The sequence below is a fragment of the Macrosteles quadrilineatus genome, unplaced genomic scaffold (genome assembly GCF_028750875.1).
Source record: "Macrosteles quadrilineatus isolate MER2022 unplaced genomic scaffold, UCM_ALF_1.0 Scaffold_9__3_contigs__length_116548681, whole genome shotgun sequence".
Lineage (NCBI taxonomy): Eukaryota > Metazoa > Arthropoda > Insecta > Hemiptera > Cicadellidae > Macrosteles > Macrosteles quadrilineatus.
The window spans coordinates 74417661-74443380 of record NW_026542602.1 but is presented as its reverse complement, the minus strand read 5'-3'; the positions used below and the strand labels follow the sequence as shown (position 1 = coordinate 74443380).

The 25720-nt window shown below is 33.5% G+C and overlaps 1 protein-coding gene across 1 annotated transcript; it reads left to right on the top strand.

Moving 5' to 3' along the window:
- The first annotated feature begins 14293 nt into the window (after nt 1-14293).
- Nucleotides 14294-24380, top strand: LOC129004196 (glycosylated lysosomal membrane protein-like). Its single transcript, XM_054432670.1, has 6 exons — nt 14294-14540; nt 16854-17111; nt 17572-17781; nt 18670-18897; nt 20255-20535; nt 21492-24380. Exons 1-6 carry the CDS (start codon nt 14478-14480, stop codon nt 21661-21663), a joined length of 1212 nt encoding a protein of 403 aa, XP_054288645.1. The 5' UTR covers nt 14294-14477; the 3' UTR covers nt 21664-24380.
- Nucleotides 24381-25720: the final 1340 nt, after the last annotated feature.

Below are 25720 nucleotides of genomic sequence, written 5' to 3'. Positions count from 1 at the left end.
ATTTTGTAGTTTAGAAAATGTTTATAATAGTTTTAACTGTAAGATATTTTGTACTAAAGCTGCTACCAAAGCTTATTTTAGTACTTATTTTGAATCGCTCTGTTCATAACCTTAAAGACACTTACAAGGTAGAATAATAAATTTCTGAGAGCTTTTATTGCTCGTTAACTTTTAAGGGAGTCTTTTACATTTGGTTCTCACCTCTTGTTGTATGTTGTATCATTGTTGTCTTTTAAATGTTCATGTTTGTAAATTTTTGTTTTACTGTGATGAATTTGTTTTGTATATAGGTACTGTATTTATTTGTTATAGTATGGCTGTGTTATAGCATTCTGTATTTAACTTATCACATAGTTTAAAGACTCGAGTCAAATGATCAAATTTGAATTGTTTCCTATTTCTTATAGGTAGGCCTACCGGTAGGCAATTATATAAAAAACGCACATTTTTATTTTTGCTTAGATGTGCTTTTCTGTGAAGCTATTCTTTCCTAACCAAACAAGGTCTAATTAGTTTAGTGCTAATTTATACTAAATAGTGTTTAGGTACTTGCTAAAGAAAATAATCAAAATTTGTTAAACCTGAGAAAAAAAGGTCTTTGCTATTTCATTTTATTTTTTGGGAGCAAATTTTAATGTATTTCATGCCAAGTTGCAGTTTTTTTTTTTTTTTTTTTTTTTTTTTATATAGGCCTAGTAATAAATTTGGTTTCATCTTTTTGAAAGCTCTTTTAACAAGTCATATATGAAATTTGAGATTTAATTTTGGCTTCTAATTTTCTTACAAACAATTTATTTTTACTACTAACATTTTCTCCAGTTTATTTTCTTGATATCTTAAATAAAAAGTAGGATTACTAAAACTTCCATATCATTGGTCCATATCTTTTAGAACTATTATCTCTTGCCAGATATTTTTATTGCCATTTACTTCTAAGTGTAGAATTTATATTTTATGAATCAATTTCTTGCTAATTTATACAATTATAACCACAAATGTGAAACCTCTTATATGGGTGAATATTGAGTAAATAATTAGAGTTTATGGGGTATGATTTATTAAAAATATTATCTAGAAGAAGCCGGGTTTTATTTTAATGCACATAATTTAAATAAGATTATTAAGACATTAACTACTGTAATAATTTAATTAAGATGCAATTTTCTTTTTATTTTTACTTTATTAATTTTGTATTAAAAATACATTTATGAAAAACATGAAGACAATTTTAAGAAAATTATGTTTATTTAACTACATTGGACACATTAATCTAAAAACTACTGCTAGGATCACGTATATTTGCATTCCATATATACTGTATTTGTATTATTAATTCTGTAAAATAGTTATTTGTTTAACTAGTGTGCAAAGTAGCACTTCACCCTATCGTTACACATTATATTTTTCCTACAGTTACTATTTTTCCTACAGTTAAGATAATAAAGGAATTTGTTGGATTTTTGTTTGCAGCAAATCGACCCCTAACTATTAATTTTTATAGGCATATTAAGTATTTAAATTTCACACTGTTTTGTGTTGTTTGGTTGGAATACTGGAGTGTGGCAAAAGTAAGTAAATGCAGCAATTATCTACTTTGTGTGCTATAATCAGTGAAAGGAAGCCCACTTGTCAGGTAACTGTAGGAAAAAATATGTTATACCTAGGCTATGTATATCTTTGTATGAATTACTTAATTTACAAAATACATTACACTGTGATAAACTATGTAACATATTCAAGAAGTTTTATAACTTTTATTTTTTACTTTTTTATATGAATATGATTTTACAGTATTTACATAAAATAACAAATAGAATATATTGAATAGCCTAATTAGTTAGATCTAATTTCAACAACTAATTATTTTTGTAAATGTTACTAATATTATCATTGATGGCATCAATCTATTAGATGACTCATTGAGTTGTGAAATGTATAAATTTGTTTCAAAAACTCATTCTGAAATTCGTCAAAATAATTCAATTTTTATTGAATGAGTTGATATTCCGAGAGTTTTTAGTTCCTGGTTTGAGTAGGGCCAGTAATATAACAACAAGGTTATCCTTAAATGAACTATAAATCAAAAGATTTCCGATGAAATGATTCTAGGATTCTAAGCCAGAATCCTTTAAATAAAAGGATTCTAAATTGAGTCACGAAAAGGAAACACTAACTAGGCTACTAGCTGTGTCCAGCAATTGTACTGTCAGTTTTTAAACTGAGCAGATAATTGCAGTTGCAGTTTGTTTTGGGCCTGTATTTTAGGTCCCTTTCCCTTTCCATGGGCGTATGGCCAAGGAGGGGCCCTCCCCCCACCTATAAAGTGTAAAGTATAAAGAATAAGACCCTTTGTTAACCAAAGATTATCAACATTTTTAAATTATGCAAAAAACAATAAAATTACAATACACAAAGCAAATTTAGTTATGAACGATTAATTCCTGAACTCCTCTTTTTACTGGAGGTTATCCCTTACCCTTCAGTCCCCCTAGCCCCCCTTCAGGAATAGTTGTATTGACACCCATGTCTCTTTCACTACCTAAGCCATGGATAACAATAAAGTGGGATGTACTTTCGGAGGCTAAAAATTATGGATAAGTTAACTACTAATTTTTCCAAGTACTAGTTCCTAAAATATGATTTCTTAACTAGTATTTTTTTTCCTTTTTAATTCATAACCAGGAACTGTTTGCATTTTTAATACTAAACATTGTTTTGCTGTTAAAATTTATTTTCTTAATTAATTTTCTACAAGGTATTTGTAATTTTATTTTAGAAAGCTACATATAACAATGTAATCCCCTTGTGGCCTCGTTAGTATCTAGAACGGAATTACTTTCATTAATTTTAAAATAAGGTTTAAAGAAGAAAAACTAAATCAAATCAAATATATGGATTTATAGTCCAATGAAGTGTGTTCATCATCATCACGTGACTTATTGAGACAGTAAAGTAGTAAATTTATAGGATAAATTTGTCCACTTTTATCAGATAAATGTTTATAGTGTATCACATACTGTTAAACATTTTATACTTTTTATATTGCTTTAATTAAATTTTAGAATTATTGCCATGCTGTTTTCTGTGTCACATTGATAATCCATGCTTAATGTTTAATGTGAGCACCATCTAGAATTTTAAAATAAAACTATTAAAAATTATCAAATGTTTATTACAAATCCCATTTTTATTTCAGCAAGTCTATGGTTTTGGTTCTGATTGTTTTGCTTCACCTATACTATCCTAAAAAATCTCCTTGATAGAGTAGTACCAATAGAGGGGAACTATACATATATTTTTTACTGCATGTAATACAGTAGTGCATACAAATAGCGTAAAATAATTTGTCACACTAACTTAGGACAAAGAAATGGTATAAAACTGCCATTTTGGAGACTTAGTTTACACAAATTTTTCGGGGGGGGGGGGGGGTAACCCCTCAGACCCCCTGGTTTGCCCCCCCCCCCTTGTGGGTGTTACTGAGCAGAGCAGACGTTGGATTAGCCAAACCGTTGGTTAGTCTACCAGCACACGAAGCAGCACGGCTTCGGCTTGGGATATCACAAAATAATATATAAATAAAAAATAAGTAACATCTGTTTCCGGCACAAAGGCAAGTCAGTGTGTGTGTCTAGCACGGGCTCTACTTGCTCAGAATTCTTTCACTCCGAAACATGTAATCGTAATCTCGGTTTTTAAGTGCTTGGAGAGAAAACGTCATGATGTTAAGGGGATACGCCACTATCTGTAGGCCATATTTTATATTTTTTTTACATTTTCCAAAAGTTGCATTTTTAGATAGGTCATTTAAATGTGAACATTTAGCTAAAATTGTTTGCCAATCTGACAACTCCTTCTAGTATAAAAAAAATAAAATATAAAACGCCGCAACCAGCAATTTAACAAAATTTTGAACTATTTTTTTTTTTGTTCCTGATATGTACACTTTTAATTGTGTATCATAATTATGTATTATGGAGTTATAAAGTAGGGTACATTTATTTAAAACAAAATAAGTACTTTGCTATTTTTATATATAATATAAAATAATAAGTTAGTGTAGTTATGGGAATTTTTCTCCTGTCAACCACCTGTTACATCACCTGCGATTATCTCAATACCGTGTTTTTTAGGTTATTATTGTACAAAAGTTTGAATAACTCCGTTAGTACTATACTTATAGTATTCAAATTTTCACCAGACCTTCTTTATATAGTAATAAAGGATTGTGTGTATAGTAAGCCCTATAGCATTACATTTACTAAAAATATTTATGTTTACGCAAAAATTTTAAATATTTTTTTCAGCTTTTTTATATTTTGAATAAAAGGTGTCCTAAAAATTTTGTTTTTTTAGTTACCATAACGATTATACACAGAAATACTCATTATTTCATCCTGAATCAGGAAATAAATAGAATATGTCATTCCGATCAGTACCTAGTTGAAAAGTTATTCTCAATAACGACTTCTTAAACATTTTGGTGAAAAAAACTAAAAACGCATATAAATTTAGTAAATAAGTTATAAATTCAATATTTTTGTACCTAAATCTTCTAACTAAGTCTAGTATAAACAAAATATACTAACTAGGTTGACAAAAATAAAATAATAAAAAAAAAGTTGGAGATAGTGGCGTATCCCCTTAATCAGAGATATGAGCACTCTAATGAAATAATTTGTTACTAATTATTAGTTTACTAGAATATATGATACGGCCGGAGCGTCAGAATTATGAATGTCCACATTTTAATGTTAAATGGACTCGTTACATGTTGTCCATAGGATTTTTCTTCTCGGCCCTCAAACCAGTGTTCCAATTACTGGCAGAAAATACCCCATCCTAAAATAGATTTATATAAACAATTTTTGTGAGTCTAAAAGCTAGAACTGTATTTGGGAGCGTAAAAAAATTTGTTTGTCCCCACAATAAACTGTTTACAACCTTGCAGATCATGATGAATTTAAATTTTAGTTTTTATAAGGGAGTGGCACGTGGCATGGTCCCCATGTCCACTCTCATCCCATATAGCACGAAAGTCTCGTTGACCTACTTGATACCTATTATGGATACCTATATGATACCTAGATTGAGGATACCTAATGAATATGTGTAGAATACCTATTGTATAGGAATTGAAAACTCAATCCCACAATGCATCGGGCTTTCAACCGGTGAGCTGGAGCTCTGAAACTAGTGAAACTGCTGGGAGTAGTGGAGTGAAACATTAGAGAAGACGCCGACGCCGCCATTGGCGCCATTCGCCATTTTTTTCTATCCGATCTGACAGAAGCCGCAAGCCGGTGTTTGTTTTTGTTTACCTAATTTTTTAATTTACATAAGTTATCATTTTAGTTCTCACTCAGTGAGTGTTGTTTATTGTGTGAACAGGAAGTAAAAAATTGTCTGTAGATACTGATGAGGTAAGTCAATTATTGAAATATTACAGAAGTAGCCTAAGTTAGTTAAGTTAAATAAAACAACGTTTTAGGAAATTCCATGAACTACTCAGGCTAAGGTCCAGTTTGTAGGCTGGCAGATACAATGATACAAATCAAATAAAGCTTAAAATTTAAGATGTAGCTGTAGCTGTAACTTCGCTAGGTTTTAATAATATGTTAATATAACTTATTTGATCGGTTTATAAGTCAGGCTAAATAATAGGCCTAATGAAACAAAGCCGGGTATGTAGCCTACACCTAACTAAGTTAAAGTGATAAACTTAAGTTATTTGGCAACAAACAGTCACAACTTAACACAATTAATCGCTAAAAATTATATTTACATTGGATTTATCATTCAAAAGCAGTGTTGTTAAGTGTACAACCTAGGCCTTTTGTAGCCTAGGCTAGCTTGAATATTAATAAAATACTTAAGATGAGTTAAAGTGTTAATGTATCATTATAGGCCTATCGTTTTGGCTGTGTTTTGGACCTAGGGAGGCTAGGCTAGAAATCAACTCCTTTTTCAATGTAGGCCTACCGTACTTTTAAGTTAGCGAATTTCCCATAACTTAGCCCTATAGGGAATGAGCTATTTAGGGCTTATTAGTTTGTGTTTGTGTTAGAGTTTAGAATATGCTAACTTATTAGTTTCATTTCCTAATCCAATATAGGCTATTATTTTTGGGGGTACACTTCCATATCTGTTGGCACAATCAACCGAATGAGTAATATTGACTAAGTTATTCGATCAATAGTTTAATTCAATATAAGTTAGCCTATCGTTTGGTTAGTTAGGTTAGGTTAACCTTACCTAACTAACCAAACGATATATCAAATAATCGATAGCCTATATGGATCGATATTTTCATTCGGTTTTTTTGTGCCAACACACAAGTTATGGAAGTGTACCCATTTTTGCCATAACAAGGTTAGGCCTGGTTCTTAATTTGTAATTTAAATGCGTTTGAAGATATTAACACAGAAGGAATACGAATTGTTACATTTTAGGTAGGGTTCAGGACATTGATTGCTAAGTTAGTGTGATGTAAGTTGAGCCATTTAAGTTAACTTAGCCTATTAAAATATCATGATAGGATAGGCCTACTTAGCCTGGCTGTAGTTTCATAACTGTCCCGCAGAACAACCTAATAAATATATCAAATTTTTTCTTAATATAGCTTATCGAATATTTCGTTGGATTAGGTAGGGGTATAGGTTAACCTAGGTTATATTAAGGCTGCACTTTACTTTACGTCCTACACTCATTCGAATGAAAATATCGATCGATATATCGATTGTTCAATAAGTTATATCAATTGATCGAACAATCGATAGTTTCATTCGAATGAGTGTAGGACGTAAAGTAAAGTGCAGCCTATATTAACTATAACCAAATGAAATCTATAAATCGATAAATCCATTCGATTGTTCTGCGGGTCACTTATGGAACTGCATCTGATAGGGCTAAGTTACAGTATATTTATGTAAGTAGGCCTAGCCTATGCAAGTAGCCTATGTAGGCCTAAGAAAATGTCACTCTAATGTTAGATTGAGCCAAAACTATTCCATGCATACGTTAACTTACACCTGGAAGTAACCTAAGTTATCATAACCTATCTTGATTAACTTATGCTTTTAAATTAGTTTTTTAGGTAAGGCTACAATAAGTAAGGACCAACCAAACTTGCTGTAACATTTAAAAATTCCGTTTGAAAGCCTATTTCCTATATGCCTTTTCTGTTAGGTATCAAAAAGAATTTTGAAACGCTAAAAAACGTAGCCCATAGCCAGTGTGATTAGTTACGTTAAGTTAGTTTAGAATATGTTAGTTAGTTAGGTTAGTTTCATTTCCTAATCCCTATTATTTTTGCCAAAACAAGGTTAGTTCTTCATTTGTAATTTGCGTTTGAAGATATTAAAACAGAAAGAATAACTTACGGATCGTGTAGGAAAACTAAATCATCAAATAAGTTGTAAGTTATATTGTTTTTGTTTTCACGAAGCCTAAGTTAAACTTATTGCTCTTTATGTGCGTGTGCATTTTAATAAAGCGTTTCATTTCAACATTCACTTATCACTCCCAGCAACGTTTAAGTTAGTCATAGGCTTATTATACACCAACCTATATCGGTACAAGGTTTAGAAGTCTTGCTTAGCTGTTTAAAAAATAACATTTCCAATGGCCGTTGGGCTACAGTAGGTTAATGACTCAAAAAAGTCAGCACTAAGTTACTTTGTAATTTGTAATGACTACACCTCACAGCTCATTAATAATACTAACCTACACTCTCAACACATTAACTGTTCACCTCAAAAAAATACCTTCAAAGATGAGGAAACTTAAATTAACTAGTCATTCGCATTTTCAATAGGCCTAAATAAATTAGTAAAATTGATCAAGTTAACAAGCAATGCAAAGACATTTTTTAAGTAGAGTTTTTCTCCAACCGATCGACTAAATTACGCAAGTCCTGGGAAGTTTTAAGTTTTAGCCAATTTTGCGTACGATATTAATTAATTTTTGAAACTCGATTAATTATTTTTTTTTTTTTTATGCTCGACAAATATTGTTTGTTAAGTTCGGTTCTAGATTTTATATTTTTATACCCTACGATCTTTTTTTTTAATCCAAATAGATCTAAAAATGTAAGAAGTTTTCCCCTACACTACCGTATGTTAAACTTAGGATTTTTCACCTCAGGATCAAAAAAGATCTTAAAATAAAACAATATGTGTCAAATGCCATGCAAATTAGTGAATTTTGTTAGTGTTGAACCTTAACATTACATTTGGTTGAATGTGGTTTTCTCTTTCACTCGTAAGGAGAAACCTCCTTTGATTGTTTTATAACTATCTTTATTAAGTGGTTCATGTGTTTTTGTTTTTTCTCTATTTTTATTTCAGACCGTTACCTGAAGATTAGTGACCGGACAGTGGAACCTGTTGATAGTGAGGGACACGATAGCGAGGCTGAAGAATCATTTAATTCTTTGATACAAGAAGTGAGAAACGACAAGTTTGTGAGTGTAGAACTTTTCAATGCTAGTGTAAACCTAACTTAGGTCTCAAATTAGGCTTAATCCATTGGCCTACAGTGGGGGATGCAGACAGTAACGCGTAATAATGTTGGGCCTGGCTTACACTCTTACCAAATAATTATTTACTTAATTGCCATAAATTGACAAATTTATGTAAGCTATTTCCCCTCATAACTGACTTAACCCTGGAAGTACATTTCACATAAGTTGCTTAAAGCAGCCGCTTCGACTGAATAAAGGACATATGCCTACTTCAGACTGTGTTGCGCTAGATCCTCCAGTTCACATGAACCACTGAACTAGGTTGAATTCGGTGTGGCCGTAAACTGATAGGTCTATTCTAAGCTATATTCCATAACCTTAGTTGTTAAATATTACAGTGTAATTGCATAATTGATTATTCTGGCATTGACTTTAAATCCCACGTATGTAGGCCTAATCTTTTCATCCTATTGTACATTTTGAAGCTCTTTTGAGTGTGTTTCATAACAAAATTAATTTTTATAAAAATAAAACCCAATATTTGTAGTCAATGTTTTCATAAAAGTGGGGTTTGAGTGTTTTTCTCAATTTCTTTTTAAGGGAAATTATATTTTTTGTTCTTTATTCTTTTAGTCAAAATACTAAAGGCTAGCTATAATGGTTTAGTAATAGATCACTTTATTTGGCTAAGGGCCGCTTTCCCCAAATCAAGTTAAACTCTGATCGTGGTTTAAACTTTAGTTCAACCTCAGATTCACTTTCCCTAAAATAATTTCTCTGTTTAAACTAGGTTTCAGTAAACCCCTTGGGTGAGGGTTAACGCATCATAGGCCTACCGTGCATAGCCGAACTGTTTGTGGGAAATTGGTATCTCTATTACTGTCGCTGTCAAAATGTATTGTTTCTAGGTTAAATTTAAATTAATTGAACTGTCATAACCTAACCAAACCAAATGATAATGAAAATATCGAATGAAGGTTTACTAATAACAAAAATAATTCTGTTCATAAAATAAAATTATAAATGTCTCAAAATAAATTAATAATTTTTTAATTATAAAATTAAACTATCATAACCTAACCAAACCAACCAAACTTGCTGATAATGAAAAAAATCGAGTCAAAAAGTTAATGCCTCCGTTAGGTTTCGAACCGGCTACCTCCGAATTATCAGCCCGGTGCGCTATCCACTACACCACCGAGATGGCTGAACTACGTATCGTTGCGGTAATGATGTTCGCTCGAGCAGTGGTGGGCGGTGGCGGTCTGTCGGCAAGGGTTTCTACCTGGTGATCTATGGGTTAAACCAGGAGATAGGAATAATAGCTTGATTTTTATTACCATAAAGTGACCCAGTTCGTGCTGCTACCTATTGGAAAAAGCCAAAATTACTAGCACTGTCGCGTGACGAGAGTACCTCGTCAAAGTGCTCTGTAGCATCCAGGCAGCTGGACAAGAACAACTCGTCGAAGTAGGCCATTGGGTTTAGTGGAATAATTGTGGCATCTCAGGATCAAAAAAGCTCTCAAAAATATAAATATGTGTCAAGTGCCATGGAAATTAGTGAATATTGTGAGTGTAAATTTTGGGCCCTGCTCACTCTTTGAACCTTACATTTAGTCGAAGGTGCTCTTTTCTCCTTCCCTCTAAGGGAGAAGCCTCCATTTGATTGTTTTTATAACTTATCTTTACTAAGTGGTTGATTCATGGGTTGTTGTATGTTAGTTTAACTTAAATCTTCTCTATTTTTATTTCAGACCATTACCTGATGGTAGCGACACGACATTGGGACCTGATGCTGAGGGACCCGATAGCGAGGCTAAAGGATCATTTAATTCTTCGATACTAGAAGAGAGAAACGATGAGTTTGTGTAGACTGTTGAAGATTGTATATTTTAAATGTGTTTTAATAAATTGTTTAAATTGTAATGCGATTTTCTTGTTGGACCTCTGACTTTAATTTATCAAATATTTTTTTAATTAACTTTTATTAATACAGACTATTTAATGCAGTGCAGAATTTTAAACCTTCCGTTTTATTTTTATCTTTAAATTTATATTGCACTGAACGTACAGTTCCCTATATATTTAAATCTCGAATGTCGACTCAAATAATATAAACTTAAATATTGTCAGTGTTGAGAAGTTGTGTCAAGGTACTGTTAGTTATTAGTTCTAATAATTAGCAGAATTATTGAATAAAGTAATAATATTTTTTTTCAGTAAATCCCCCAGATTGTTTAAACAGTTTGACATAAAAACCCCCACCGCAGCAAACCTGCCACTAAGCAATTTCTATTTGTCTGAATTAATTTTTTATTAAGGCTATTTTAATGACATTAGGTTTATAATGACTACCTAGGATTGCTGCAATAAGGAAACTAATAAAGTGTATTTTTTGTAAAATATTACTGTAAATAGCTTAGTATGAAATGAATAAATTTGCCAAGTTTGATAAAAATATATTCATAATCACGCAAACTACAACATTTTACAATATTCTCCATAAAAAAAACAGAAAATTTAAATTTAATTTTTTAAAAATTTCTCCGTTACCAATAACCCTTTAAAAACATTTTGATAAGCAAAATTATTTTATATTTTTAAGCTCTTTAAAGAGGTCTAGAAAGAAATTGGGAAATTTTGTGTTTTGAGGGTCAAACATTCGAACACCATTTTTTACCCTATACAATCCCGTTCCCATGGTCCGATCATGCTGATTCCCGAACTTATTCAAGTTTATCCCGCCTTACAACTTTAAACCAAATTTAATCTAAATCGGACACAAATTACTCAAGCTATTGCGTCGCGTTCACGGACGCATTCGTTCACGGAAAACACCATTTGTTCAAATTTTTATATATGTATATATATATATATAAATTTGAATGAATGGTGTTTTTGGCCCCGGGAACATCAAAATGAAAAAGTAAATCGGTCCCGGGCCTAGGTCTTACTGTGCCACCTACGGTAATAGACTACTATAGGGAAATTTGCTAAAAGTGAATGAGATAAAAACTATAATTTTAATTCTTATAAATATTGTATTTTTATGTATGTACATATAGAATTAACTAGTTTCTACCTTAACGTTTTCAGGAAATTCTTCAGCTCAGTGCTAGTTTTGAATCTGATATCAAAAACCAGGTGAATAATATTTTTCAGGGTTTTAGCATACATACTTGATACATGCATGATACCTAAAAAGTACCTAAATAACATTTGAAATTTGTTTTTTTTACCTATAAGGTAGGTATCATATAGGCTTCTATCAGGTAACAGGTACATATTTGATATGTATTGATGATACCTAAATAGTATTTGAGATGGACATTTTCACTTATTAGATAGGTATTTAAAAGGTATCATATAGGTATTGAAACGTTAAAAATACATATCCTAAGTTTCATGGATACCTATCTGATACCTATATAATACATATTTGTGCTATATGGGATACTATATGCACAGTATTAATAACACTCATATTTATGAACCTCGTCCATTTCTGAACATACTGCCATAAATAAAAAAATACCCCCGCCGCAGCAAACCTGCAGATTAAGCGAATTTCGACTTGTCTGATTACATTTTTACTAAAATATTTCTATAAATAAGACATATTTATTCCAAATTTAAATAACATAAGATTTAACGAGTGCTTAGGTTTGCTGCTACGGGGAAGGTAAGAAGTGTTTTTTGACCATACGTCAATAGTATAAGATGAAATTAATAAATTTGTCAAATTGTATCAACATATATCCATAAAAAAGTAAACTACCTACAACAGTTTTAATTTTCTCCATAAGAATAACATGGGAATTTTAAATCGCACTATTTTTGACTTTATTATTTAATTAATACTACTTTTATATTATTAATTAATACTGTGATCATGGCCTTAGTGCCGAAATACATATTAGTTTAGTAAAAATTAATTTCAGGGTACTCTGGTTTTTATTATTTAACTTATTTATTGAAACAGTAGCCCTAAAAAGTGAAGAAATCTATCAAAATATAAATATATATATATATGAAAAATAGGGCTACTATATATAAATAAAGATTAAACACTAATAAACTTAGTACCCAAGTAAAAATTATTTATTAAAATATTTACTGACTATAGTTTCGGCTCTAAGGCCATATAGACTTTGAAAATGGCCTTAGAGCCAAAACTATAGCCAGTAAATATTTTAATAAATAATTTTTACTTGGGTACTAAGTTTATTATTGTTTAATCTTTATTTATAAATAAATAAATATATATATATATGAATTTAAACGGATGGTGTTTATGGCCTCTAGGGCCTCAAAACGAAAAATAAAATCGGTCCCGGGTCCAGGTCTTACCATGAGTACTACGGTAATAGCTTATTCTCTATGGGAAATTCGCTAATTACTTCCTTAGATTTTCTCAACAGCTATTAGATGATAGATATTTCAACAATAACAATAAGTAAACAGCTGTACTCATAAAATAAAATTTTAAGTTAAAGATAGAGAACTGGGTATAATTATTTAGAAGAACAACATTAACCCAAAAAAAGATTGGTGTAAAGCCATAAAACTGTTCTCACACCCCAGCCAATGTGGAGAGAGTAGGTACTACCATCGATGTATAATAGAGTTATTATACATCGATGGGTACTACCCGGCACCGGCAGTCTCTCAATGAGTCCAAAGAGGGCCGCTAGGAACCACATGGTTCATGGCTTGGGGGGGGGGGTGAAGGAGCCCAAACACCGGGGGACCTGGGGGTATGGAATACCCTCCAGCAAATAGGGGGGTCCGGGAAAACTAGAACTCCAAACTCGAATTTTCAGGCATTTCAGAGGTCTAATAACGTTCAAATAACTCCAAAAATCAACCCCAATTGAGGCTGTCTCTGGCCGGTCAGAATGAGGAAATAGCATCTGCCCCTACAAGCAAGGCCCCAATAGGTTTTTTCTAGTGGGGCCTTGCTACAAGATACAAGTCGTGCATGAACCAGACTACAACAAAAGAGTACCTAGAGTTTTGTGGTGAGATTTTTACATTAAAAAACTAAGTGCTTAATTTCCCAAACTTGGTAATCTTCAGACTCCGAAGGAAGCACATTTTTATCTTTCTGGCCATGTCAAAAAACCCATATAGCTTCATAATAAAGCCCTTACATAGCCCTAAAGTGACAGTGTGGTGTGCAGTAACACCTGAAAGAATCTTTGGACTTAAATTTTTTGAATACGTCAACATTTTCATGGACGTTACTGTAGGATGTTGTTTACAATACTGTATATTAAATAATGGCTTATCCAGGACAAAATGGTATAAGATTACTTTTTTTTAAATGTGATTTTTATATCTTTAGTGTAAACATTATTATAGGTCTTGTCTTAGTTATATTAGTTCTAAATTGTATAGTTCTTAAAGGTCTTGTGTTATTTATAAACTGTATACTGTACTTCTCATTGCCCCACCCTGCAGATACTGTTCGTTGTAATGAAGTTTGCCATACAATGCCCCAATTTATATGTAATAATAATCCTTATTATTTATAATAATCCTTATTATTTATAATAATCCTTATTATTTATAATAATCCTTATTATAATAATCCTTCCTATAATAATCCTTCCTACATATCTATGTGTGTATGGAAGACAGTCCAGTCAATCATACTCTATGGAAACCTTGGATTAGGATAGAGCGAAAGTGGGTTGCAATGCATGCCGTAAATGTAGTACTAAACTGAGCCGATCCTCTCATTGGCCCTTTCCAAGTCTTGATTTAAAAACTCGTTTGTGTTTGTTCTTCAATTTCTTTGTCTTCTTTTCTTTTCATACGTTAACGTTGGTGTCGAATCGACGAATCGTTGGCTGTTTTGGCTGTTTATTGTTTGTTGTGTGAATCACCATCAATAATCACCAAATTTACCAAATTCTTTAGTGTAGTACGCCACGCCTTACGCGTTCGCGATTTTTGTTGTTTCGATCGTTGTAATATTTTCACTGAGCTCTGCCAAAAACTACAAAATGATTATTGTCAGTTTAATTCTCATGCTTGTAATATTTTCAGGCGTTGATTGTGAAAGAAAGGTAAGTTTAAGCCGGGTTTCTTTTGTTTCAATGTATATTAACAGCCTAGGCCTATTTGCTGAACAAGGATTATAGGGACCTAGCTTCCATTCAATGTTTAAGTTAACTTATTGGAAAAAACAACATAGGCCTACACAAAGTTCGACGTGTCCACCTAATTAAATAAGGTAGGTAGGTCTAGGCTAGGCCTATCGACATTTGGTTCATAAAATAGGCTATTCTATCTGCTCATAAGCCAATCTTCAGAAAACAAGGCTTTGGCCTACCTTGACAGAGTAACTACAGGGTAGGTGTGCCGTCAAAAAATCCCACCCATAGGTCTACGCCTGGGTTGCCACCTTAGGTTAGGGGGATATTGGGATATGGCCCCCTCCCACCAGGATTAACATCAAGACTTAATAACGGGCATAAGGAACTAAAATCAGGACTGTCCTGACAGATTTGGGACGGGTGCCAACCCTGCCATACACCTAGGCCCTCCCTCAATTAGTCTAGGCTAGGCCTAACCTAAGTTAGCTAGGATATGGAAGGCCTAGCCTAAGTTAGCCTATGAAACTTCAGTAACAAACGAAGTTACTACGAGGCCTAGGATTCTCGTTTTTAGCCAACTAAGTTAGAGCGGCATTTCAAATTTATATTAAACTAAAAGTAAATAAGATAAGACAAGGTCAATTTTTTTAACCCTAGGAGTGGCGAGACCGATTTTCAGTATGTGCTTTGTGGAGTGGCACGCTCATTTTGGTGAATTTGTAAGGGAGTTCTTCAAAAATCTGCATAAAATTAGTAGCCTATGTAGAGATAAACTATTGTACTGTAGGCCTATATTCATTTTGTTCGTAATAGTCAGTAGAATTCAAAAATGGTAATATAAACCAATTTTAGAAAGGTAGATTTTTAGAAAAAAGTAAAAAAAAGAAAATTTATAAATTTTTCAAATTTTATTTCAAAAGAAAACACGTGTCACATGTAACGTAATTTTTTATTGCACAATTCAAAATAAGCATTTTGTTCAGAATTTATTCCTCTACATAAACTTAGACAAATCATAATATAGCCTACACAAAATAATTATTTTTATAGATTTAGGCCTACTAACAATAATACGGAAAAATTGGAAAACGTCAATTTCTTCAACTACACGTTGATAGATCCACAAATGCCCTCTACTAATAAATCAATATGATAAAACCATACATTTTTTTAAGCCAATAATATCATTCTATATAAGAATAACTAAATAAGATAAGTAATAGAATATTCGGTTTTCACAAAAGCAAAAATGTAAACAAAACAATTGATCAGCTGTTATAGCCCACAAAACTTCACTAACTTTTTATCCTATTTTGGATCACACATGTATAAATATTTATGCAAAATAATGCATAAATATTTCGCCTAATAAAAAATAATAAACTAAAACGAACATTACACTGTAAAATTAGGGATAAAACCCACACTTCGTCTTTGTTATCGGACAAAAACTCACGACGACGCCGCCATTTTAGGTTAGACGATGACAAGTGTTCTGTTCCTTTAGCTTTGAAAAATCAAAAGCTTCTATTTGTGTGACCAGCCTAACAACATTGAATTCTACTGTCCTTCGTCTACAAGAGCGTATATAAAACAAAGTTTTTGTACTTTTCACATTGTATATATATGTGATTTAGAAATCGATATTTTATGTTGATCCGCCACATGAACAATACGTAAAAATAGGCTATTTACAAAAATTGTTCATCAGCTGTTGGAATGTATAATGACGTTATACTTTACACAGAATAAAAGATTACTTCATGCTTGTTGCAGTGGTACCACTTGCTTTTGTCAGAGACAAAAATTACGTCTGCTATTTATTTTTGAAATGACTCATCTTTTACAATTGTGCAACAAAACATGGCGTTCGCGAGTTTGCACGTATTTTTCGTTTAAATGTAACTCGTTATAAGATCAATATATTTATGTTATAAGGTTCATTCTTATACATAATAAAATGAAACTTTGGAATCTTATCTTTCCATTGGTATAAGAGTTATGTCATTTCACCGACTTTAAATGTGCTTAACATGCAACTGGAAAAAACGTTACATAAATCGACATATTCTGTCGCCCGCCACTCCAGCGGCACATTTTGAAATCAACATTTTCTGTCGATCTGCCACTCCTAGGGTTTAAGTTATTTCCTTTAGAGGGAAATTACAAAGTCATTTGAAAACAATGTTGTTTGCTTCAAGTAATTGATTTGTATGCCTATTTAAGAAATAGGTCTAACTTAAGTTAAAACAAATACCGGTAGCCTAACTTAACATTTTTCAGATCACAGCCAAGTTGAATCCAGGCTGTGACAATCCTTCTCTGTGCAAAGATGCCATATTGGTACATGTCAAGGCCGAAGGTTTGGATGACACTCTTCACCACATTTGGGATTTCACCTGGAAACCATCACTGCTCCTGGCACTCACTGAGAAGAACACTACGCTAAACATCCAATGGTCGCCTTTCCTTGCTGGCAATGAGGATGCTGTAAAATTTGATTCGGTGCCGAAATACGTATATGGAGTTGTTCTTGACAAGGTATTATAAGCACTTATTTACAATTTAGCCTAATTTAATAGGCCTAAGTTAAGGTATAAGTTAAGTGTAGGCCTAATAGTTAAAGCTACAAGTCGACTTACTCACTTGTAGCCTAAATCAATTAAATTTACAAAGTGATAAGTTTTGTTGCATTTTTATTCCACCAGTATTCGATACTGAAAGTTAACACATTGTCTCTCCCTAATAAAAACCTATAATTTAAGTTAAGTTAAAATCTTTTGGTTTAGGCTAGGCCTATTTTTAACCATTGAGGTAGAGGAGACATAAGAGATTAGATTGTTTCAGTTACTGGGTTTTGATATTTAGGTGAGAGCCTAAGTGTGAATTCCATTTTTATTCCTTTTTACCTAAAGGCTGTCTTGTTTTTTTTTACCTTTTTACTGTGTGGGTACCCTAATGTTTTACTAAAAGTAAGTTATCACCAAATATTTTATTTCAGATGATTGAATTTAACGATGCAGATGACACAGGATATTTGAATGAGACAAACTCCGATTCTTCTTATATTTCTCTTCTGGACACAAAGAACTTCAACTGGAAACTCAGCAATCTGACAAACACCAGTGGTGAAGCTACCTTGACTGTTGTCGCAACAGATTTCAAAGACAATCTCATTAATCTTCAGAAAAATGGAACTGTACAAATCACTGTAAGTTCCTAATTAAGTTACTCTCCTATCATCAAACCCACAAATTATTTGTTTGGTATTTAAGTTACTTTACTTAAAAACTTCATTATAGCTTTGCTGGGTGCAGTTACGCAGAGAACCTATAAATAAAGTTTATCATGTAAAGCAAATCAATTATTTTCCTTTATTCTAGGGTTGGTTTTGATAAAGATTAGATAAATTTAAGGATTGGTAACACATTCTTAGTTAATTAATTCTACTAATCTTATCTCTTTAATTAGCCTAAGTTAAAAAAATAATTGATTTCTCGACAATTTAAGTTTGTGCCCGAATACTAGGAAGTCGGTGGAAAACGTTGACCGATTGTTGACATATCATTTTATCAGTCCTAAACTGTATTGAAGATATAACATTACACAGTAAGGAGTTGGTTTCTGGTCTCTTTGCAGACCAGAAAGTAGTTTTTTTACAGAAAGAGATTAGGTTGAATCAGCTGGAGTCCAGAGTCCAGTAAATTTACCAAAAATATGCCTACCTATAGGACACTTTTTCACATTTGCGTTTTATTAGTCGGCTCTGAACAAAGGGTACACACGAAAATTAGACAGGCAAAATGCACTTTCACATTAAATATAGCCTGGAAATGTTTGATTAACAACCCTACAATGTTAAATTGTGTTAAAACTTAAAATAGTGTATAGGCCTATTAAACAGTATTGTAGTTTGTATACGTGTGGGTTGTGTTGTTGCTGGTAGTGTGGCAAAAAATAAACGACTCTCCCAGAAAGGTGCTAACTTGCATGAAACCCCAGCTTGTTAAATCTTACAAGGAATACATCAGACTTGTACCATTACACCATTTTCCCATCTTTGTGGCGTATTACTAAGTATTGGCTACGAATGTTGCAGTTGTCAGCGTATGGAGCTGAGACCCACGGTGAGCCTCTGCCCCACCTGCTGCACTCTGGTAACGCCTCTCAGGTAGACCTGATCATCAATGGACTCTCCCCGCAGTACAATAGGTCTCGCTACGGACTCAGCCTCCTCGCAGTCAGCTCTGACTCTCGTAACTCCACATTGCCCTCGGTCAACCACAGGAAGACACTGGATGACGAACACGCACCCGGAGTCTTCACTGTGAGTCCCACGCCAATTAAAACCTTTCATTTTAGCGAATTTTCCATATCAATCCAAATTGGTATTCACATATTATTGGTAGCCTATTTTTTATGTTTTTGAGAACGGTCCAAACCCTGGCCTTGTTACTAAGTATCTAACGTCGACCTTTTATTAGATTGCATCATTAATTGCTAGCCCATTGACAAATCTCTTCCTTCTAGGTCTAGAATAAAAACTGATTGGAATCGAAGTAGCGACCTTCAGGATTATTTATTACTTAAAAAAGTACTATTATTAGGCCTACCATTTATAAATTGTTTACCTTTGTTCTTGTACGTAAAATGTTTGTCAGCCTATGCATTTTGCCAGTTTGTGGCATCTTCAGGGGTCTTAATAATCACTTATTTCACTAACATTAAGCCTATTAGTCTCACTGTATTTACACAGGCACGGTCACTAGTATCGCGGTTGGATGGATCGGAAAACACGACGACAGAAACGCAGCTTTTTCACAGCAGGTCTTGCTTCCTCCGTTTCATTTCTGGGGTGTTAAAATTTAAGTTTTTTTTTTATGAAACCAGCAAACGTGCAGACTAAGCGAATTTCCATTTATACCTTATTGGATTTACACTAAAATGTCTCCTTTAAGATATCACATTTATTCCCTACTTGAATATAATTAGTTTAACCAGTAGGCTACTTGGGTTTGCTGCCACAAGTAGAGTAAAAAAGTTTTTTTTTGTAAAATATTAATAGTCTAGGCCTATTAAGAAATGCATCTTCCAAATTTGATCAAAATATGTTTATAATCAAGCAAACTAAAAGAGTTTACTTATTCTCCATAAGAATAACCTGGGAATTTTAAATTTACAATTTTTTGGAATTTCTCCATAACGATTAGGCGCATAATAACGCTTCAATATACTAATTTATTTGTTATGTTAAGCTCTACAAAATGTTTTGGCTAAATTTTATGTGTTTTTGGTCAAAAATAGGAAAAACCAATTTTTACCCCATAAACCTCTGTTCCCATAGTCCGATCATGTTGGTTCGCAAACTCATTTGAATAAATGTAGGTTTACACGTTCATACCAAATTTAATCAAAATCGGATAATTTTTGCTCGAGTTATCATCCTAACGGACATATATATTTGAATGGATGGTGTTTTTGGCCACTAGGGACCTCAAAACAAAAAAGTTATTCGGTCCCGGGTCCAGGCCTTACCATGAGTACTACGGTAGGTAATAGCTTTTCCTAAATGGTAAATTCACTAAAATCCTAACTTACTAATGATCCAAAATTCCTTTGTTCATGGACTATCATCTGATGCTAAGTAATGTGATCGTTTATTTCACTCCCTTAATGTGTTGTAGATCGAGGAGTTGCTAACACCGGCAGTGCATGACAAGGCTGGTGGTGGTTACCTTCAGTGGCGTCCCATTGTATACTTCTCTGACAAGCGTGAGATGACCAACAGCACAGAAACAGTGCAGTATCATGTAGTCGCCCCAACATCCCCACGCTCGGCTCTCAACCATTCGCTCCTGTTCTCTGCCCTCGGACCGCAAGTTGACGACATGCTCACCATCGCTACCAATGTGACCTTCGGAGTAGCTAAGGACGGCTTCTACAACAAGAATCAATATGCTGCATGGTAAGAATGCGTTTTTTTTATTGACATAAGCTATATATTTTTGGATTAATTGTGTCAGTCAATAGGTTTTTATGAGTCGTACAAATTCCTGATTATTTTTACTGGCTTAAGTGTTATCATTTGTGTTAGCTAGTTCTCTATTGCACATCACGTTGCCAATCTTGCATCTGAAGTTAGGCTAAATGTTTGATTTTGGTCAACAGTTTCCCTTAGGCCTAAATAGTGTACCAGTACAAGGAAAACATATTAGTCCCATACAAACATATTAGTTTCATACAATACTCATAACAGAGATACTCTCCAGTTAGTCCAAGTTGAACAGAATGTCAAAACAATAATTTGGGGACCAATTTGTTTATGACAATCCAAATTAAAAAAATACCACCCAATATATGAGAATCAGACTTGAAATAAAAAACTAATAATATTAGGATGGAACGATAACTAATATGGACTCATTTAAGCTAGGGGGGAGCAAGCTAGTCTAGTGGTAGAGTGCAGAGCCTCAGTCCCTGAGGTCCAGGATTCAAATCCTGCCAATCATCAATAATAATAGATAGGCTATTATCTAGGTCTCTAGGTTCTAGGTCTAGCCCAAAGTAAGGTGTAAAATGGTTCTGGGCCAGAACCTAGCATCCTAGGATGAGAAGGTAGGGCCTAGGACATAAAAAAAGTATTGATTCATTTGGTAGGCCTACATATATCAGAAAACTACCACACAAAAGTTGTATGCTGCATAAATTAAAATCAATGAAGGAAGTCCATTAATCAGGAACAGCTAAACATTAGGCCTAGCCAATCATGAATTTCCTTAAACAATCTTAATCTAAATGTGTAACAAAACTTAAGTATAGGTCTTGCATCCCCGAGAAATTTTTTGACTGCCTTTCGTTGGAAGCACAAAAAGTTCAGGTGTTTTCATGGCTGCAATTATTACAAATGAATTATTTGTTAAGGACTATGGTTACCGGCTACGGGCAGCCCCCAGAAGAGCACTTCTCCATGTTGGTAATGTTGGTGTTGCTGATTGGTCTTGGACTTCCGGCCATAGTGATCCTCACTGGAACTGTATGCCTTGTCGTCCGCCGCCTACAACGCAACAAGGACGACTTCTTCCTAAGCCGATAACTTCATCTCCCTTTCAGTCGGTGTTACCTTGTCTTTCAGTGAGTTGCTGTTAGTATTTGACGACGTCCTAAACCGTAGAACCCAGTGTGGTGATGAGTTCATTTTCCCCTTTTTCTAATCTCAGTAATATTTTGTTATGTAACATTTTTTTTTTAGAGTTGTTCTTACTATGCAACTATTATTTTAATCTTGTAAGACTGATTGGTTGTACTTAAGGGTTTACTAGCTCATACATTTTAGTGATTAACTTGTTTAGGTTTTTGGGAGATATTTATTTACAAAGTAGGCCTATATGTAAAGAAAAAGTATGTCAAACATTTTAATGAGGTTTTAAGCAATATTTTCCAAACACTGTTAAATTTCTCATCAACATCGATTGAAATTTCTTACATAAAATATCCCTCGTTAAAAACCCGGCTCTATATTTTACAAGTGTGTTGATTATCATTATTTGTGGCTACTAAGTGAGATTAGAAGAGGCAAGGAAGATACTCATCCATGTGTTTTATATACCAAAGCTAATTCCTAAAATACTAACTTATATTTAATTTAGCTGTAAGACAAAGGTACCTCTGATGTAATAGCCCTGTAGTTACTTCTATCTGGTTGTCCTCAACATTCCTTCACTACCGTTTTACAAGACTGTACTAAGAAAGCATTTACTTTACATTCCATTATTAAACAGTTAACTGGCTCAGAAAGCTTGTTAAGTGTCTACAGTCCATTCTTTTGTTTATTGTACCATGGTTTTACTAACCAGGTATATTGCTCATTTATTTGAAGCATTGTTGACTGTTTATGATGTTCTCAATTCTCTATAGGTAGCTATTTTAACACATGCCATAAGGTATTCTGTGTTCTGTGTAGAACAAACCCACCCATGCAATAAGAGCAATTACAACTTTATAGAGAAGCTAGAGCTTATATTTTATTAGTTAACAAGCACTAAAGCACATGTAATTAGTATTAAATAAATATGATATTTTTAGTTTATAAGTTAGCGTTACAAATAAGAAGTTTTAGTTTTCCGTACCATTGAAGTAACGTTCATTGTTTTAGTTTAGGAGTGTGTTTTATCTGAGTTGCTTTTAATCAAAATAACGTATTGATATATAAAGCCTCGTTCACACGGGGCGAGTTTACACGCTACGCGCCGGCGTGTAAGAAGCTGGCGAGTTGGTAAGTGCGCTTGTATTCGTTCACATGGAGCTTGTCCACTTGCCAACTCGCCGACGTTAAGAAAGATGCCGGCAAGTCGGCGAGTGCGCTTGTAGTCGTTCACACGATGCTTTTTCCACTCGCTCAGTAGCTGGCTTGAACTAAATTCTCCGACATCTTCGAATAACATGCGCACAAGCACAAGCAACTGTTCACACTGAGCTACTTTACACGCCTACTCGCTCAAAAGCTGGCGAGTTGGCGTGTAAAGTAGCGGCAGCGTAAACTTTTACTAGCAGCTTTTGAGCGAGTACGTCATTCACACTGGGTTTTTTTACTAGCTGCGTGTAAAAAATCTGGCTTGTAGCTTGTAAACTCGCCCCGTGTGAACGGGGCTTAATATAGGCCTAGGATCATTTTAAGTGTAAAAAAATTAATATGTTCTTCAATTGCTAATAACATTCAGAATCTCGTTCTACTGATTTATGGAAATGTAATAGTTTTATTGCATTTCCATTGTTGTTTTATTAAAATATAGGCCATAATATATACTTTAATTCATATTATTCATAGTAACGTATATAAGTGGAAGAAAAAATTTTTATTTCCTAATATAAGTTATAAGAGTGTGTATTGTAATTTGTAAGTGATAGTTGCGTTAACTTTTTGATAACCGTGTTAGCCTTTGTTAGATGCGAAATTCTTTGCCATAAATTCCGTCCAATATGTTTCTTTTCAAAATTATCATCAGTTTCAAAGGATCTTTTATTTTTCCAAATTTCATTTGATGATGAATAATTCCAAGATTTTTAGTTGCAAATTAGTATTCATATTTTTATTATAATTCTGCAATTGAGACTTAAGTGTTGTGCAATAATTGAGAAATATTCCGAAGTTTATCCTTCCATTGACTGTACATTCCTTGTTGTAAATCAATATCACTGATAGATCATCGTTGTTATAACTGTCCCTTAGTTGTCACCTATGCTCAAGTCCATTATCAGTTCAAGCAGCAATTTTATAGTCTTGAGCTTGATTTGATGGTGGTTGTTATAAAAAAATGTTGGTGGTCAGTGTAGTAAGTCTTCACAAATTCCTAATAGAAAATCTTTATTGTACTGTAAATTTAGGCAAGGTTAATACTCCGTTCAGTTTTGTGTACTATAGCTGATTCAAGAGTGGAAGTTAGTAAACACCAGTTCACATTTAAATATAACGGCTTGACTTTGGTCACTCTGTGTACAAAAGCTTAACAGTATAATTGGGCCTCTAGAATATATAATTTTGATCTCGCCCTTGGTAAATAACTAGTAACCCTGTGATCTCGAGTCAATTTCCTCTACCCTCAAATAGTTATTCATTTTTATTAGCTAATGTTGTTTAAAAAATAGACTTATATTTAAAATACAACGTTATAAGTCAATTAATTCTAATGAAACTGTTATTTTTGTAAATTTTAGCCATGACAACTATTACGCTTTTAACATAGGCAATGTACACGTATCGATTTAAGTCTGAATTTATTGTTAGATAGGCTCAATAAATGAATTTACTTCAAATTCAGTGTGTTTTATTTGTTGTTATTTACATTTTGGAATACAGCAGGCTCAATAATTTGGACTGTGGGGGAGAACTCCATAAAACTGTTTGGTATTAAGGAGCAGTGTGGAGCTGCACATTGTAGGCTACTGGCTCTGTACAATATGGTTTGACGCTCGATTTGTCTACTTGTGATGCAGTAATATGAACTAGGTGGTTGCCTACTAAAATGCACTTTTTCTCAGTTTTTACATTTTTTAACTAATACTGCAGAGTTTTACACTTAATCATGTTTAACACTCATGTAAACACGGCTTACCTTGCAAATTACATATACAAGACAAGACACATATGTTAAAATTGTATCCAGCCAGCCACATTTGGGCAACAAACTTAAAAGGAAGAACTGTAGCCAATGATTAAAGTTTTAGCCTATTTTAAGGCTGTATAAATTAAATTAGTAGGTTCGATTTCCATTTCACCGACACTAGAGTATATATTTTAAGGAAAAGTGAGGTGAAAGTTTTGTTACTGGCTTAACAATTTTATCAGCTGACTAGATGAATATGTCTGTTATATAATACAGTATGCATAATTTTTTGTTTGATACTGAAAAAGACAACATGGTAGAGCTCTTACCTAGAAAGGTGACTTATGCGGTGAAGATTTCCCCAGTGTTGTCTATACAAACTGTTACTGTTACAAAATTACCCATCTATGCCACTATGCCTAATAAACCTACAAAGAATTCACCAGTAATTAAAATAACAGCGAAATATAAAAGAAAATTAAGGCCAGGCGCAGGCGACTTTTGAGTCTAGCAACAGTTGCCCAATTAATAGGGGGACTGTTGCGCAACTCCCTCCGAGCCTCTGAAGTCTAGAGACAGTAGTTTTAGTACTGTATGAGGAGTGCTCATACAGGCAACTGTTTAAGACGCAAGTCGGACATTACAGTATGAATTTCAATGAAGGGATAGTATTTTCCTTGTTATTGGAAGTTTTACGCACAAAAAAAAAAAGAGGATTAGATTGTTTGAACTGCCAAGGATACCTCCTCTAGGATGTCTCTTCTCAACTTCAGAAATTAATTGTTCAACGTCCTCAACACGCACACTCATACTTATAAATGTACTTTTCCCAAACAAACTTCACACCACAACTAATCATGTTAGCAAACACAAGTGACAGTTCCGACTGAGACTGAGCGACACTAGTCGCGGAGCTGTCTCTGACATATTGGATAACAGTGGCGCAACTGTCCCTCGACCATTTCCTTGATGTGCACACTCCATTTTTTAACAATGCTGAACATTCATTTATTACCAAATGTTGCTAGTCTCAAAGTCACCTGTGTGCAC